Source organism: Tachypleus tridentatus, chromosome 8, assembly GCF_004210375.1.
Source record: "Tachypleus tridentatus isolate NWPU-2018 chromosome 8, ASM421037v1, whole genome shotgun sequence".
Classification (NCBI taxonomy): Eukaryota; Metazoa; Arthropoda; class Merostomata; order Xiphosura; family Limulidae; genus Tachypleus; species Tachypleus tridentatus.
This window is the reverse complement of record NC_134832.1, coordinates 79,391,548-79,408,268: the sequence shown is the minus strand read 5'-3', so window position 1 is coordinate 79,408,268 and position 16,721 is coordinate 79,391,548. Positions and strand designations below refer to the sequence as shown.

The window sequence follows — 16,721 nt, the reverse complement described above, 5'->3', positions numbered from 1 at the left end:
ATAGCTCACCGAAAAATGGTTATTATTATTACAAAGTGTTTTAACTGGTAAAGCACAAGAAGCTTGTGTCGCTCAATCTCTAGAAGATTGTATCAACTATGATAATGTTAAAGCAGCTATCCTGAAAGCATATGAGTTTGTGCTGGAGGCTTATCGTTGAACGTTTCGAGATTATCACAAACAAGATGGTCAAACTTATATGGAATTTCCCCCACGATGAAGAGGTTCATCTTGATCGATAGTGTAATTCTATGTATATTGGCAACAGTTTCGACAAATTAAGACAATTATATCTAATTGAGATATTTAAACGTTATGCAAGTTACGACCTCAAAACTTATTTGGATGAAAATAAAGTTGAAACATTACAGAAAGCAGCTGTTCTTTCCAATATTCTATTCAAATTGAACCTGAGTTGCATTTCAAACCTTTAATTAATTAGTATATATGAAGTAGTACTGACACTAATTCTCTACTTTGTACTGATTGTGTATAATTTCCAGTATCACATCCACTAGGATGGAATGAAGCGACAAACAGTTTCAATCAATTTTATAGAAACCATTACGCCAGCTCTTCTGGCTGTTATATGGAAACCTCAATACATCTGAAACATTGAAATGAACAGTGTAATAGATTTAGATGTAGAGCAAAATTCTCATCAGTTAAGAATAGTTTTTAACACTAAGATACTGAATAAGGTGATAAAAGTCGCTTTTCATTTAATCGAGCGTATACTCGAAATATTCATCTGATAAAATCGACTAATTACATAATCATGTAGAGGTAGCAAATCCACATTTTGAATTCTTTTCTTGTCATAGCAAAGAAAGACCAAATGAGTCTAATATTTCAACTCAGAGTTACACATAATCACCAAATAAGACTAGGCATCGGAAAACTAAGAAATATTTTATATTCGGTGCAACTGAACGGGTTATTACCAAACCAAATCTAATTCAAAACGTAAATAACGTCTAAAATGTAAATAACGAAGCATTTTTATACCACGTTCAAAATATTAAAGACAAAGGAAAATCTGGTTCAAGATAGTCTGACAATCTAACAGATATATTTTACTGAGAAGAATTATATATTATGATGAATGTAATTTTCATGTAAGAAAATAATAAAAATTGATTTATAACTGATGGTTAATAGGTTAATATGATGATCTTTCTATGAGGTGGAAAATAATCAATCACATTATAACATTGTTTCAAAGAGTTATCGGAAGAAAACATTTGAAACGTAAAGTAATTTTTGTGAGCCTACAATGTGAAATCTAACATGTTTAGTTTTTGTTGATTCCATTATTCGTTTATGTAGTGAAATGTCTTTAGTAAGATGTATCAAATTATGAATACTATACCCAAACACCATCTTTGGACACGATGTCCACAACACCTACTGAGAACGTCCAACACTGGTAACTCAGTTGACCCTAGCAAAACAGGACCATCTGATTGACTCAGGAATTAAAGACAAAAGTGGCATGTTGGGGCTGGATCCTTCAACCACCAGGATTCTCTTCTCCCCTTTATGAGTCGCTACGTACGGCAAACACACGGGTGGATGTTTAGATCTAAGAGAAGTATAGAATTTTCTCTGGAAGTTCCCCTCGCCACTTAGAGGAATACACAACGAGGGGTGAATAATAGTAGTAAAAATTACATATATATTAATAAATTTACTACTAATAAAAGTAGCAAGCAATTTGATCTAAAATGTTTATAGAGTTAAAAAACTATGCTCAACAAAGTCATCATTTTGCCCTTGTAAAATATGATTTAATAAAGTTGTTATCGAAGAGATTCAAATAAAAGTATTTACTAGAGTTTATAAGTTTCATAAAGATCTGATTATTAAATCCTAGGAATTTTGGCAAAAACTACTAGAGTGTGGTTTATGTGGAAAATATTAAGGACCATCTTTTAAGAAAACTTATTGAAAGTAAAGAACACAAATAAGCATTGAATAAAACGAGGCTATTCAAGAAATAGAAGCAACTTTGAGAACTTATTTATTAGCTAATTTTAATTATTATATCGATGCTCCAGAATATTTTGTTTAAAAAAGAAAATGGTATTATTCCTAAAATTGATAAATTAAGACCACAAAAGAATATAAAAGTTAGCATTAAATTGTATTGCGTTTAAAGAAAGCGAGAAGAAACAGTATAATTTTCATTATATTTACTAGTATTTACTAGAGTTTATAAGTTTCATAAAGATCTGATTATTAAATCCTAGGAATTTTGGCAAAACTACTAGAGTGTGGTTTATGTGGAAAATATTAAGGACCATCTTTTAAGAAAACTTATTGAAAGTAAAGAACACAAATAAGCATTGAATAAAACGAGGCTATTCAAGAAATAGAAGCAACTTTGAGAACTTATTTATTAGCTAATTTTAATTATTATATCGATGTTCCAGAATATTTTGTTTAAAAAAGAAAATGGTATTATTCCTAAAATTGATAAATTAAGACCACAAAAGAATATAAAAGTTAGCATTAAATTGTATTGCGTTTAACGAAAGCGAGAAGAAACAGTATAATTTTCATTCAAAACGAAAAACAAAATAATTATAAAATTGACTAATTTAAAAGATTATTATAGTGGTGGTGTTAAAAACTTTCAACAGAAGTAACTGACTTTGAAGTAAGAGGATCTCAATGGATCATAGAAAGCATAGACAGTTTAGAACTTCGAATCAATAAATATAATTAATTAAAAATATTAATCATATATCAAATTACCTAAAAATATATGCAAGATAAAAAACTGATAACTATGAAATACGAAGATTAAACAAATTTAGTATATTGTATATCAGTCTATCTGCATCCACTAGAGAGAAGAAATCGCAGTCTAGAACAAATTAGTAATTACAATAAACCATAGCACTTTAAGGTATTAAGAAATGTCTAGGTAGACGGAAAATGGCAAATTATATCCGATGTACAGTAGGAGGTAAACTATAGTTTTTCACAAAAAGATACGATATCTAAACTAAAAACAGCTTGGCTGATAGAAATGAAGAAAATGTGTCATGATGAAACAAATTACACAAATGAAATCGAGGATCTGAAACAAACCATCCTAGAAAGAGACTATAAGATACCGAAATTGATACAGACTGAAAAAGCTAACAATGTTTAACAAAAAACAATCTTTAAACAGTGAAACATTAATTAGTCAAACAGACTTCTTCGGCCTGACATGGCAACGTGGTTAGGACACTGGACTCTTAATTTGAGGGTCGGGGTTTCGAATTCCCGTCACACCAGACATGCTCGTCCTTTCAGTCATGGGGCGTTATAAGAGACGGTTAATCCCACTATTCGTTGATAAAAGAGTAGCCCAACAGTTGGCGATGGGTAGTTATGACTAACTGCTTACTCTGTTAAATTAGGGACGGCTAGCGCGAAATTCAGAGACAAACAAACGGAATTCCTCTCGATTTTACCCATTACATCAGGCTCAAAAACGTTTCACGTATTCTGAAAAAGAGAACCACAAAAACAACAACCAAACTGTCAACTAAAACTGAACAATCGATTTAGACAAATAAATATATCCTGAAGTTCTCGTTATCTCCTTCCAGAAGAGCAGAAGTCTGAAAGATATTTTTGTTCATCCATGTAAGAAAGTTCGTTATGTAATCTACAAGTTAAAAAAAACACCTATCGAGGAATATGGTTTATTTTGAATTTCATGCAAAGCTACACGAGGGCTATTTGCGCTAGCCGTCCTTAATTTAGCAGGGTAAGACAAGAAGGAAGGCAACTAGTCAACCACCAACCGCTAACTTTTGGGCTACTCTTTTATTAAAGACTAGTGGGAGTGGCCGTCACATTATAATGCCCCCACAGCTGAAACAGCGATCATGTTTGGTATGACGGGGATTCAAACTCGCGACCCTAACCATCCCGGTCCTCGAGGAATATGATCAAAAACACTATAAACTATAATTATTAGAAAAAAATTATTTGCACAAGACACATTATTTGCATCGTACGATGTAAACTAATGTAATTACTAATATGCAGAATTGATCCAAACGATTGTTAGAAAGCATTTCATCAGTCATAAATATGTCACACCGAAAAATAACTTCATATTTCCCTACACTTTAACCAGCTAGGTCTTTCTATTAATGATGTGATTGTCATCGGAATTGAAACATATTTCAAATCTAAAGCTTGTAGAGAAATAATAGAAGTTTCTTGGATTGACACTTTGAATATCGTACAACCTTGTGGAATAAAGTTAGATCATGGAATCAGAGATCGCAATCATTAATTACTTCTCGGTCAGGAACAAAAGTGCAATTTAAATTATTTATTTCTATTCATAATCTTTGTCAAAGGTTATTATTTGTTATTTTTTACATTTGTTATTTTCTCTTTCTATTCTATCTGCTTACTATTTTCTTTAAAAAATCTTCACTTTTATTATCACTTTGTATCTGTTGTTTGTTTGTTTGTTTGTATTTGAACAAAGCCACATTGAGCCATTTGCTGTGTCCACTGCGGGGAATTGTGACTTGGGTTTCAGCGTTGCATGTAGACTTATCACTGTCCTACTTAGGGACCATTTATATATGCCTTTCTGGTTTACTGTCGTTCTGCACAACGATAATTAACCATACATAAATGCTGTGAAAAGTATTCAAAACACTTCAGGTTGTCAAGATGGTATGCCGTTATGTCATTATACCTTTTCTTAGACTTAGCTTCACTCGGTCATTCCTAGTTTTCTCTTGATGCGGAAGGTTCGATATTTATAAATCGCTCGGGTTATAGTGTTTTGTATTTTTTTTTATGTTGAACTTTTGAACACATGTATTTTCCTAAAATATGTAAAGATAAAAAAACGCATATTCACTTTAATAATTGATAACATACGAACAAAAAATTACTTTTTTGTTTTAGTAGACTGTCACTGGTTACTTTTAGAATGAAATCTTAGTACCCATGGAAAACTTTATTTTACTTTTCATAAAAGAAATGTACCCCCGTGAGACAAAAGTAACTTTACAGGCTTATAAGTGTAGAATACGAGGGACTAGAAGAGAATCCTCGTATAGGATTTGACTCTCTGCGGCGACCACAACAGAGAGCTCAATGTGGCCTTGTTTTAAAACAAATATAAACTAAATATTATGCAGATATTAAACAACAAGTATAACTACAATATGTTTTTATTTGTTTATTTCAAATTAAGTTACACAGTGGGCAATTTGTGCTCTGTCCACCACGAGTATCGAAACCCGACTTGTAGGGGGTGACAGTCCGCAGATATACTGTTGTGCCAGTGGGATGAGGTGTAGTAATACAATGTATTAAAATATGTAGAGAAATCAACCAAATTTCAATATTTGAACTTCCTGAACAAAACTGTTATTATTACACGAGTGTGAAACAAGTGTTAGATGAAATATCAAAAAAAAGTTTTTCTCCCTTAATTATGAGAAAGCAAAATTATTTTTCTTTTGAATTTGTTAATGTTGTGTGATGATGTATTGGTGGTCTTCTATAAGAAATGTCAAGTGCACATTTTAAAATGAAAACAATGACATTAATTTAAGATGGGGGGACAAACAGCTTTATAGTCATACATATCTCTCTCCCCATTTTTTCATTATACCGGACTAATTTCCTAGAAATATTTAAAATTGTAGTATGACCCAATTTATTTGATTAACTTTGTTTTTGAATTTCGCGAAAACTACACGAAGGCTATCTGGGCTAGCCGTCACTAATTTAGCAGTGTAAGACTAGAGTAAAGACAAATAGTCATCACCACCCATCGCCAACTCTTGGGCTACTCTTTTAGCAACGAGTAGTGGGATTGATCGTACATTATAACACCCCCACAGCTGAAAGGGCGAACATGTTTGGTGTGATACGGATTAAAACCTGCGATCCTCGGATTACGAGTCGAACGCCTTAACCCACCTGGCCATGCCGACCCTTTTGATTAAATTATTAAACACTTAAAATTACTACAACACAAATAGCATGTAGCTTGGCGGGATTTCACATTTATTTAACTGCCTGCTCCAATTTTCCATTTCCTTAATGATGTAATGTTAGACCTACATTCCGTTTCGTATAATATTTATACGACATTTTGCTGAGATAATTTAATCTATAACAGTATGTCTGTGGATTTACAGCTCTAAAAATCGGGTTTTGATACTCGTGGTAGACAGAGCACATATAGCCTATTGTGTAGATTTGTGCTTACCTTCAAACAAACAGGTCCGGCATGGCCAAGCGTGTTAAGGCATGCGACTCGTAATCTGAGGGTCGTGGGTTCGCATCCCCATTGCGCCAAACATGTTCGCCCTTTCAGCCGTGGGGGCATTATAATGTGATGGTCAATCCCACTATTAGTTGATAAAAGAGTAGCCCAAGAGTTGGCGGTGGGTGGTGATGATTAGCTGCCTTCCCTCTAGTCTTACACTGCTAAATTAGGGACGGCTAGCACAGATAGCCCTCGAGTAGCTTTGTGCGAAATTCCAAAACAAACAAACAATGCTTAATATTGTAATTACTGTTATAAATTATAATTGTTAAGTTACGTTTGATATTAATAAACTTAAATATTAAAACAATTGGCTGTTCATATAATATGAAATAATACTTAAGAAATATAGTTTGTAAAAAACAAAAAGTTAAATGAGTAAAATCAGAAAAATAAACATTAATGAAACTTAAAATAGAATAGATCTCGGAAAACGGGAGGATGAGATTTTGTGTCACACTTACAGCGACAGCGATTCTTATTACTTTACAGTTTTAGAATTGGCAAAGTCTTACCTCTAGCAACTAATAGTAACATCGCAGAAAATCAAGTAAAATATGATTTCAGAATTTTTAAATTTAATGGTGTAAGAAATCATACAACGTGTCTAAATGTGTGTTTTAAGTTTTAATTTCGAATGGCTTTACTGTTATAATACTAACAGTAAACTGTTTCACTCTAAGCCTTATAACACCACTAATAGTACCACTATCAGTACAAAATACGGCAGTTGCTTATACATCATATTGTTATTAGTTTTTGTGTTGTTTGAGTTGACTGGTGTCGTATAGCAGATTTGAAGTTCAGCTCTGAATGATACAGTTGAGAAGTTTTTAATTAAAACAAAAATATTCAAATGCCAAATGTTGCTGATTGAGTAGGAACTTCATTAAGGCCTGCCTATCTTCCAAGTTCCAGTACTACAGGGTGGCCTGTAAGTCCCTACCCATCCATATATCTTATGTATCCAGTGTATCTGTGTGCTGTCCCTCATTCTCGCTCCATAATATTATGCGACGCCATGTTCTGTGAGACATTTTCCTCAACATAGCATATCGCTCGTTTGGGGAAAACACTTTACACTTTTCAGCCCAAACGATTAAATTTCAACAAGTGGGTTTCTCGTCATCACTGAGCAGGGGTTATTGTTCCAAATGCTGCGGTAATAGCTGCATTCAACTTATCATTTGTATTATTGAATATAACATTATAACATATGGATGTGTAGGGACTTACGAGCCACCCTGTAGTACTACTAGTAGTGATACTAATAATATTATTCTTTAGTGGAACTGGTACAGGTACTAGCTGGTTTTATTTACTATTATTCAGTATTACTACTAAATACGACTGTGCCTGGACACTTCTCTTTGTCTAGTTTTTTTGCACTGTTTTTTGAGTACATTTTAAAGTGAAAAATCATAGCTTTAGTTTGTTTCTTTTTCCTTTCGACTGATACTGACAGGATATATTGTTTGTGAAACAAGTTGTAGAATTTGGACTTATTTATACAAGTAGAACTAGAAGTCAAAATGTTTTCTGTACTGATGATTAAATGAGTTGGATATAAATTTGCATTGAAGTTTAAAATACTAGTGAAAAAAATGCAAAAGTTACTATCAAATATATACTGTGATAAGATAAAATATCAGTCATGATGCTAAGTAGCAGAATTAATCTCAGAATAACTTTTTATGTGGTGTACTTTTTAAATCTAAAGAAAAGGAAAATATATGGAGTGAGCAAGTACTATAAGCATGTAAGAATTTTAGTCAGGTCAGTTAGTGTAAAATTAGACTGATAAACCTTGTTTTGGCATACAGTAGTTAACTCATAGCTATTTCTGAACAGATTAACTTTCTGTGCAAGAATATAAACCAACATCAAATTAATTGTAAAAGAATTATAACAGTAATTGTACCTGAGATGTTTAATGGAATATCAAATGAAACTTGTAGCAATTTTGGTAGAGAAAGTTAATAATGTGTAACAATCTAATATTTCAGTACAGTAAGTAATGGTAAAAAAATTGTATCCTCTAAGAGGGGTTTGTAAAAATGATTTATATTGTAGTTCAATTATTAGCAGTTGTGTTATTTATCATCGTAGTGTACTTTTGATAGAGGTTGCATGTATACCAATGGACATGTAGAGGTTAAACAAAAAATTAACCCTCTAATTACTTGTTACTACCAGCAGGTGGGCACCACATATTGAGTAATTATAAGTTTTAAAACTATAATATTAAGTGTAAATACTTCACCAAAAAATTGGTTCTTTCTGTGTATAATATATATAAATACTCCTGCAGGTGTTAATTGTGTTTTATTTACATCATTTTGTTTGAATAATTGTTACAAACAATTGTAACCACTCAAGTCATGGACAAATGAACATTTTCATGTATAAATAGTTTAAATGGCTATTTTTTACAAATGTTTAAGTGGAGATGTGATCCTTAAAGGATGCTGATGACAAGGTTTTTATTCAAGATTATAAATGACATATATTGTAAAATTTAATGACAACAGGGGATCTGTTAGTTCATCTGGGCGATTCCATTCATTAAACTTTAAAAATAAAATGCTCGTAGTCAACCCTTTTAGTCTGAATATTTATCTAGTCTTCCCTTAAACTCCCTTTAATTTACTATATTCACCACATGTGAAGGCAACCCATACCAAAAGCCAAATGTGTTAGAAAAATAAAGCTGTTTTAACTAAAGATGACCTCAACACCTATCTTGTCAAAATTGATACATGTGTCAATTCTATTAACAATCTTATACACTTCAGTCAGATCTCCTCTGACTCTGTAAAGAAAAAAACCATTTCAGAGATCTTAACCTGTTCTTGTATAACAACTTTTCCATCCCATGATAATTCTTATAGCTTTCCAAATCCTTTTCAACAATTTTATGTCCTTTTTAAGGTGAAGAGCCCAGTACTGAACACAGTACAACAAACATGACCTAACCAGTGACATTTACAAAGAAATTATAACCTTTTAAGACTTGATTTAAGTATTTCTATAGATACAACCTAAAATATCTGCCCCACCAAAAGCAACAGCACACACCTTGGATGGCTCAAGAAACTGATTGGCCAGAACAGTCTCAATTTTTTTTTCCTTCTGTAACTAATGTTAAGGTTATTCCATCAAAATTATATTTATAAATTATGATAAACTGCATTCATTACCTTACATTTGTAATAATTAAAAGCAATTTGTCATTTAATTGTCCTACTCAACACATAATGGAAATCATTTTGTAAAACAACAGTAGCATTCTTGTGGCCAGCAAAACCCAACACCCTAATATCATTAACAAAGTTAAGTTACTGACCATTTCTTTATGAGTATTATTGATATAAATGACAAAAGAGTGAAGTTTCTAACACTGACCTCTGAGGTATGTCATATGTAACATTTATCAGGCTGACTGAATTCTACTTATAATAAACATCTGCTTTCTTTAATGCGGTCACTTTTCTGTTCAATGAGCCAGATTATTCCCAATGCTTGTAGAAATAGTTTTGTTTAACAACCTTTTTATTTAACACTTTATCACTTTTTTTAAACAAAATCCAGATACATCAATTCCATACCTATGTATCATGAAGAATGTACAATGTTTAATGATGTTTTGTACTTCTGTTTATTAGTATCTGTCTGTTGGACTACTTGTCTTTGTATTGTTCCATGGTCTGGGAACTCCAGTCAAATTATTCTGTCAACAAATGTTTGTTGCATATGAATTTCACTAAATATGAAGATATATTGTTACAATAAAACATTCTGATAATTTTTAGCCATGATTCATACTTACTTTATAGGCACACAATTGCCACAATCAAATTTTACGTGAAGTAAAACAAAACATCTTTCATCAGGGTCTCTTGAATGTTGTCACCAAAGCATAGTTTCAACTTTTGACACGTGTTCAACAATAACTAGTGTGAATATTATCAAGCTAGAATTTAAAGAACTTTCACATCAGGTTTCATGACCAACAAATTTACAAACCATAGTAAAAGGATCAAATTAAATTACAAATCATTATATACTCTTCAAAAAAAGAAACGCAAAAGGGATATTTTTTTATCTTAAAGAGAAATATATGTAATAATGTTACAAGCTCAGATTATGTGATGTTACACGTGTTAAGGCACTGATTGTCAGACCAAAATGACAATAAAAGTTGTACACTTTGAAAACGGAGGAAAACAACGGATTTTTTGCCAAAACGCATTTGTGTCCAATAAATTTGTTTGAGAGATCTGCATGTTCTGCAAGTGCAACATGTGCAAAATCCCTATAAAAGTGACGGGTTCTTGGTTTCCATAGCTCAGTGTTAAGGCACTGACACGCAATACAGTTACACCAAGACTGACTGAAGCACAACGCAACAATGCCATTGGTTGCTTTGAAGCAGGCGAATCTCTATCAGATGTTGCCAGAGCTGTGAATGTCCACCCAAGCACCATCACAAGGCTATGGAAAGGTCACCAACAACATGGATCAACTCGTGACCGTCCACGATCTAGCAGACCTCGTGTGACCACGCCCGCACAAGATCGCTACATCTGGTTACGTCACCTTTGGGATAGGACCACCACTGCAACGTCTACTGCCTCAACCATACCACGGCTGCGTAGGATTTCCGATCAGACCGTACGCAACCGTCGATGAGATTCTTAGGCCCCATGTGCAACCCATCATGGTGAACGTCAACGACGTTTTTCAACATGACAACGCCCGTTCTCACACAGCCTGACTCACCACTGTCTTCTTGAGACACCACAACATCAACGTTCTTCCCTGGCCTTCCAGATCACCAGATTTAAACCCCATTGAACATCTTTGGGACGAGTTGGACCTATGTCTGCAACGGCGACAACCTCAGACTCTACCTCAGCTTGCAGCAGCTTTGCAGGCTGAGTGGACAGCCATTCCACAGGATGTGATTTGTCATCTCATCGCTTCCATGGGCAGGAGATGCCAAGCAGTTATTGATGCTCACGGGGGTCATACTCGTTAGTGATGTTGAGTGACGTTAAACTTCAACTAGTGAGCGTGGACTTCGCCTTTGCAGACTTTGGATGTTCATCAGTGAATGTGCAAAGTTTCACACATGCCATACAGAACTACCTAGAATAAGCTTGTTAACAGTTTGTCTCATATTTTGCCTTTTGCATTTCTTTTTTTGAAGAGTGTAATTTAATGGTTTTCTTTCTCTTTGTTTAATGTTTGACAACAAATTATTTGATTGCCAGCTACAGGAAATGCATACAAGAATTTGATTGGTACTTATGCTATTATTTTTGGGTCATAGATTGTGATGGAGTACTGGTTAAATTGATCCTTGATGTAAGATCTTGTCAGTGTTCTGAAAACTTAATAACTGATTTCTGGTGATATTTATGTGATTTTGTTATAACACTTTTGTTTTTTTTGCAGAAATATTTCCTGTTGTTTTTGATGTTACCTGAGAAAAGAGCACCCACATATTTCTTATGATGTTACCTAAATTTACTAACAGTGTTTTAAAGCTTGTTCACAGTGGTTTTTCCAGACAGGTAGGCATAATGCACACTGAATGTACATTATGAATAGGAAGATTATTTGTACTTTTGTAGTGATTGCCCATAAATGTTTTATTAATGACTTATTTTGCTGTGATATTTATTTTTTACAATTCATAAAAACTGAAATTACCCTTATTTAGAAATATTGGTTTTGTTTTTTTAAACAGTGTGAACATTTAGGGTGTTAGTTTTCTGTGAATAAGTCAGTGTTTTATAGTTGCCATGCAATTATTGTTTTATTATTATCCTAATAGTAATAGTTTGTTGTTGATTTACAACTGTAGTTCAGTGGAAGTCTGCCAGTGATAACAGTTCCAGCATATTTAGAAAAGTCTCTAAAAACACTGAAAAAGAAGAAAGAGACAAAACGTTTAGAGGAAATAAAAAGAAAGAGCCGTCAAGGAAATCAAAACATTCCTATCATTACTTGTAAGCGCCCTGAGTTTAATTTTTATTATAGTCAAGTCTATGCAAAGTACGGTCAGGTACCTCTAGCATCTCAAGGTTGGAAACATCGCAAATCTCGAGGAGATTATTTCACAGTTCATAAATTTGGGGAAGTGAGTATTAAGTTGTATTTTTATATATACATGATCAGCAAGTGCCTTTTTTATATAATTTTGTTGAGAGATAATATTTGACTTTGTTTTTTTACAGTTTTATAGTACAAGCATAGACCAATTTTGTCTGTCCAGCCAAATGACTAGAAATTGAGCATATACTTTAGATACAGTATCTTAACGTCACTCACATGATAGCTTTTCTTGTTCATTGCTATCCTCTGTATACAAAATTGTTTTCTCGTGCTACTGGACTTGACCCAGCTTATGCATGTTGGAGGGTTGCACTTCCACCAATGCATGAATAACATATTTACCTGTTTTTGACAAATTTGGTTAGATTCTTAGATGGAGAAGTCCTTTCTGATTCCTGCCCAAGATATTGTCCACTTGGGTGTGTTTTTCAACACTTGCCTCGGTTAGGCCCCAACCTTCTCCATGACTTCTGCATTTGATAAAGCTTTCAGTTTCCCATGTCATTTCCTCTCCCTTTCTTTCAGCATGCAAGACTGTAGAGAAGTTCTCCTAAAACTATCTGATGTTGTGGACTTTTTTTTTTGTGCAATGTGCCAGGTACCACTATCATATATGTACCATATTATTGTATTTGTATAGGCACATAGCATATCAGGCCAGAAAACCACATTCTTCACTGTAGTAATTGGAAGAGGAGTGTATATAGTATACTTGCTGAGATGTTCCCATTTAAATTCATTGAAGATTGACTGGCTGTGTGTGCATCTGTGCAGATAGTATAAAATACCTATTATATGTTTATGATGTAAGAAAATATTTGAACATTTGTAGTAATATTAATTTATAATGAAAATAATATAATGAATATAATAAAAGTTGACACATTTTTGTTTATTTTAAAAACAAATAATACAATATTACAATATAAATACGGCCTGGTATGGCAATGTGGTTAAGGTGCTTGACTTATAAACCTAGTGTTGTGGGTTGGAATCCCTGCCACACCAAACTTGCTGGTCCTTTCAGCCATGTTGGTGCTATAATGTGATAGTCAACCCCACTATTTGTTGATAAAAGAGTAACTCAAGAGTTGGCAGTGGGTGGTGATGACTAGGTTCCTTCCTTCTAGTCTTACACTGCTAAATCAGGGATGGCTAGTGCAGATAGTCCTTGTGTAGCTTTGTGCAAAATTAAAAAACAAACAAACAATGTAAATAAAAATATTAGAAATCAAACCAGTAAAGTCTCCTAACAAAGATATTATAAAAAGTATATGTATATAAGTAATAAGTTAAAAAATAATAAAGTAGGTTAAAAGAATGTTATATTTTTTAGTTATTTTAAACTCCAATGAATAAAAATGTTAAGAAAAAAAAAGATTGAAAGGAATAGGTAAAATTAACTTGACATAATCATTTTGAAAATGTGTCATAACACTAAAATATAAAATGGATGATCTATTTTATTAACACAATAATAGTTGTGGTTCAGTTGAGGATGGTGCTGTGTGCAATGGAAAATGAATATCCATATTATTCTTGTAGTTTGTCTTAATGATACTCATGGCTGAGAAACCAGTTTCTCAGAGGTATGTTGAAAGGAAGGGAAGAAGAATTTTTAGAGGAATTTCAGTAAACTCAGGATATTCTGTTTTCACTTTTATTAAAAAAAAGTGATGTTGCAGTTTTGATGCTTATCTTCAATCCTTCACCAGCAGCCAGTTCCAACAGTTTATCTTCTATAGTGACAGTTAAGTCATCTTTTAGTGAAATAACTGGATTTTGAATCTATCCATATCCTTTCTGTGGATCTTCTTCTGCTGGAAAGTAAAAATCAAAAGGTTCTGTCAAATTCGTCTTGTGTTCTCTGATAACAATTTTGTAGAGATGTAACATTAAGGTCTTCACCTGCATCAGCGATGATTGTTGCAAATTGATGAAACATGTCATAACAATCTCAACTCATCCATGCTTCTAGCTTTCATTTCTATCCATCATTCCTGTCTGCCATTGTAAAACATGAAACCATCCTTTCCTGCATGGAGGTCTTGAGATCATTAGAGATAGCAAAGATATTGGCCAAATAAACCAGCTTGGCAATCCAATTGACATCAAGGAACAGTTGTGACCAATTTGTTTTTTTGCCTGAATAGACTTGGCAAGCTTGTTTTGTAGCTCATATATTCTTGACAGGACTTTTTTTCCCTTTGATAACCAATGTACATTAACATGAAATAGGAGCTTTTCATGATCAGCTTCCATATCATCACACAATGCAGCAAATAGTCTCAAATTTAAAGCATTTGCCTTTACATGGTTCACAATTTTATGACCTCTCTGAGCATTCTGTTTAGTTTTGTTGTCATATTTTTTGTTACAAGACTCAGTGAAGGAAGCAGTATGTTAACTTGTGTTATGGTGAAAGCACCTAAATCTGGGTAACCACTTCCAAATGCCATCCTAAAATTGTGAGTTTCATCAAACACAAAACTTGAAATCCAACCTGCATTTGTTAACAATGTAGTTGCTCACAGTGTTGAACATTTTAGGACTAGTTGTTTCTGTTGGTAGTGTGGGAGAAAATAAAAACTCTTCTTTCAAATCACCCTCATGTTCAAAACACACATACACCGTCAGAATTTCCATATTAGTAACATCTGTTCATTCATCAAGCTGTGAAGAAAAGTACTTTGCCAATTTAATCTGTTATATGAGTTGATCTTTGATATCAAGAGCCAGGTTGGGAATTCGTTGAGCTGTAGTGTCATTTGAAAATGGCACCTGAGCCATTTTCTTTGCCATTTCCTTGCCCAGCATTTCCATGCACACATCTTTAATACAGCTCATCTCCAACATCTCACCAACTGTGTATGGCTTTTTTAGCCTTAACACCTCAAAGTGCTACATTATAAGAAATTCTCAAAGCCAAGTATTTTTGTGTGATGCGTCAAAGATTTGTTTCTGATGGACTTTTAAGTCAACATGCTTTCTTTAAAAAAAATTTTGGTTTTGAACTCATTTCTTTATGTTTTGTATTTAAATGCCTCTTGAACTTTAATGGCTTCATTGCAACATTAGCCAACACACCTCTACAAGTAATACATTGCAGATTTGGCACTCTATCATTTGTTGCTAAAAAAACAAATTTAATATGTAAGGAGTCATATTTCTGAGTAAAGCAAGTACAAATTATTTTTGTTGACAATACTTCAGTTTCATTTACATTGTCATCATCTGATTCAGAATTAATTGCATGTTCTGCAATTGACTGTTTCTGTTTGATAAATATGTCTATTGGGCCTCGCTTTTTGATCTGTAAATTAGGGACAAAAATTACTAAGATAAATTCCATAACCATGGGTATGTACTTAATTTATAATACAAGGATGAAAGTCAAATAAATGCAGTGGGGATTCTTTTATTGTGAAATTTGTGGAGGAGAACATTGATTAACATGATAAGTAATGTTAGGATAAGAAGATAATATAAAATTTAAAATTAATTTACAGACAGGATAATAATTGGAAATTTGCTGTTATTAATACTGACATTCTCAGTACACACATAACGTTATTTTTGTACATAGGTATGTAACATTGTAGTGCTATGGCATAATTATTAATATTATTCTGAAAATATTATATTTAATTGCAGTGTTCAACTTCATTTATGTGTTTTACTTGTAGTGTTCAACTTCATTTAATTGATTTATGTGTAGGTTCAATATTTAATTGTATGTTTCTACATTTTTATTTGCAATTTATTTTTAATGTTTTATTATTCTTTTCTGTCTTTTAGTGTTGTTGTTTTGTATTGCAACAGACATTTATTATCATTAGAATGCAAGGGAAATCAAGATGACCAGAGTCAAATAAACTTTGAAAGTTAGTCCTTGCCTCTAAACCATACAAGCAAAATATCACAACTATGATTTAATGGAGGTTTTCATATATCTCACATAACAACAAGATGTTGAAAGGAGTTAAAAGCAAATGCCTCCTTATTTCTGAAACATATTCCATAATATTATAACAAATGAAAAGTTTGTGAGTAGAATTTTTAGAGCTTAAATAATCAGATTATTATTTTTCAATCTTTTTATTCTCTCTTGAATTAAAATATTTCCAAGTTGATTTCATGATTCTCTTACCTCATATAGAGGTCACATGTTTAAGGCTTCTCTTGCAATTCAAGTGTTTTAAACCATATATAAATTTAATGTCTTTCTGTACCTTCCAGTATATTGGTATGTTTGCAATAATAAAAGGCTCAGAACTGTTTG

General features: G+C 32.9%; 1 protein-coding gene across 3 annotated transcripts in view; it reads left to right on the top strand.

The window, feature by feature from the left end:
• The first annotated feature begins 6,727 nt into the window (after positions 1 to 6,727).
• Positions 6,728 to 16,721, top strand: part of Dbp21E2 (putative ATP-dependent RNA helicase Dbp21E2) — a 52,726-nt gene continuing 42,732 nt past the window's right edge. For 2 of the 3 annotated variants that reach the window (XM_076449707.1, XM_076449705.1), the window contains exons 1-3: positions 6,728 to 6,866; positions 11,777 to 11,895; positions 12,189 to 12,464. In XM_076449707.1, the coding sequence (XP_076305822.1) occupies positions 11,833 to 11,895; positions 12,189 to 12,464 (339 nt within the window). In that variant the 5' untranslated portion in view covers positions 6,728 to 6,866; positions 11,777 to 11,832. Of the gene's footprint in view, positions 6,867 to 7,594; positions 7,618 to 11,776; positions 11,896 to 12,188; positions 12,465 to 16,721 lie in introns of those variants that run through there. The other variant, XM_076449706.1, reaches the window with a different exon arrangement.